General features: G+C 40.1%; 1 protein-coding gene across 2 annotated transcripts in view; it reads left to right on the forward strand.

Annotated features, from left to right (window-relative positions):
- The window catches only part of pex10 (peroxisomal biogenesis factor 10), a 5,781-nt gene extending 4,410 nt beyond the window's left edge, over positions 1–1,371 (forward strand). Inside the window, exon 6 of one of the 2 annotated variants that reach the window (XM_026153912.2) lies at positions 1,158–1,371. In XM_026153912.2, coding sequence (XP_026009697.1) covers positions 1,158–1,226 — 69 coding nt within the window. In that variant the 3' untranslated portion in view covers positions 1,227–1,371. The remainder of the gene's footprint in view (positions 1–1,157) is intronic. The other variant, XM_080295487.1, reaches the window with a different exon arrangement.
- Positions 1,372–1,829: the final 458 nt, after the last annotated feature.

Below are 1,829 nucleotides of genomic sequence, written 5' to 3' on the forward strand. Positions count from 1 at the left end.
GCAGATGTTGTTCCTATAACAGGAATTCTGCTGATTTGTGGTGTGTGGTCGTGCTATGCTCCTCCCACAGCTGGCTTTCACAGACGGCTGCCCCTCCCTGAATGTTCTTCATGATGCTCATCAGAGATTGTTGAGATTTTCTTTTAATATAAAGTCTTACAATACTTGACAACTAAAATAAAAAGCAAGTGACCAAGTTTTACAGCAGAAAGAATGCAGTTTTCTTTCTGACGTGAGTCCTTTCTGTCCTCTGGAGGTGCCTAAGTGCAAGTCTTACTTTTCTATCTGTTAAAAGATAGAAACAAGAAATGGGGGAAAAAAAGATACATTTAATTTTTAATTCCTTTTTTTGGGCACGTCATCCAACGGATAGTCCTATAAACTGAAAGTAGGCAAAGACAGACACCAACTGCTCCACCATGCTTCCTTCCTGTTGGGCTGCCTTCCTGTGGCACCGTCGGCTTCACACCTTCAGCTACTAATGCAGGCTTGCTTGCGGTTTGTGGGTGTATATAAAAAGAGGCACTGTGGTGATCTGGTACCGTGGGGCATGATTATTCAAGACCTTGTGTGGGAGCAGATGTTAAGATTTAACAGGGAGCCAATGAAGAGGAGCCAGTATAGGAGAAACACGCTGTCTCTACTCACTGCAGCATTTTTTACCTGCCCTCTGAGACAACCTGATAATAACTCGTAGTTCATTGTTATCAGTCCAGCCAGAAGTAATCATTATATGAACTCGTTTTTTTCAGCATCACTCTATATTGTGCAGTCTTACATATTTACACATCGTGGTCGTTAAAGCCATCCAGAGTGTAGTTAGACAAAAGGTTTCTAAGATTCTTAACATCATCTGAGTTTAGACATCAACTGACATCAAGGCCTTTGTCTTTGCTATGTAATGAAAATGTGTGCTTCTGCATGCAAGAGCTTTCTGTAAACCTTTCAGTCTGCTGTTTCACAGCACAGGAGTCTCTTTGAAATAGAAACTAAAGGCCTGAGATCGGTCCATAACTGGCTAAGCTAGGCTGGTCAACTGACATCTTAAATCTATGTTTAATTACCAGTAAGTGCAGTACATGGCCATGATTAAAGATAGACTGATGATACTTAATAGATGGTAGAGCAGTCTTCACCTGACCTCATGTGTTTTACAGGCAGAGTGCCCCCTGTGTCGGGACAAGTTCCAGCCTCACAGACTGGTGTACCTGAGGAACTACAGCTAGAACCACAGAGCCTCCACTGTAATCAACTCAACTGCAGAAAACACAACTTGTTCTTTTTTCTTTTCTTTTTTTTGCATTATTAAAAGAAAATTGAAAATATGTTACCAATAAACATTAAGTATTAAAATATGAATACAAACATGTACATGATTTGTGTTGCAGCCTCTGTTTCTGTTAGTTTTTGCATTTCTGTAGTAGCACGCTCCTCGGATAAAACGTAGCAGCTGATCCAGTGACAGGTGTCAGATGAGCCGTATCCTGCTCATATTTTGGAATAAGGCTGCAAATATGACGAGACACGGAACCAGTGAAGGGCTCTACGTACTCTATGGCTGAAAAAAAAACGACCAGTCTATGATGGAGCTTAGTGTCTGTGGTCTTTGCTTCGATTCTAGTTGTGCAAGACTTCTCGAAGAATATGCAGTATTAATACTGCAAACCTGGGCCCATAATACTCTTGCAAAATACTTTTTTTAATTACCAAGAGGTTCACTTCTTGGTTAAAAGTAGATAAATAAATAAAAATATAATGCTACAGAGTTCAGAAGCAATACAGGAAGTGCAGAATAATTAATTGTCAAATATTAGAAAACGTACAACAGC

This window comes from Astatotilapia calliptera, chromosome 20 (assembly GCF_964374335.1).
Source record: "Astatotilapia calliptera chromosome 20, fAstCal68.1, whole genome shotgun sequence".
Taxonomy (NCBI): domain Eukaryota; kingdom Metazoa; phylum Chordata; class Actinopteri; order Cichliformes; family Cichlidae; genus Astatotilapia; species Astatotilapia calliptera.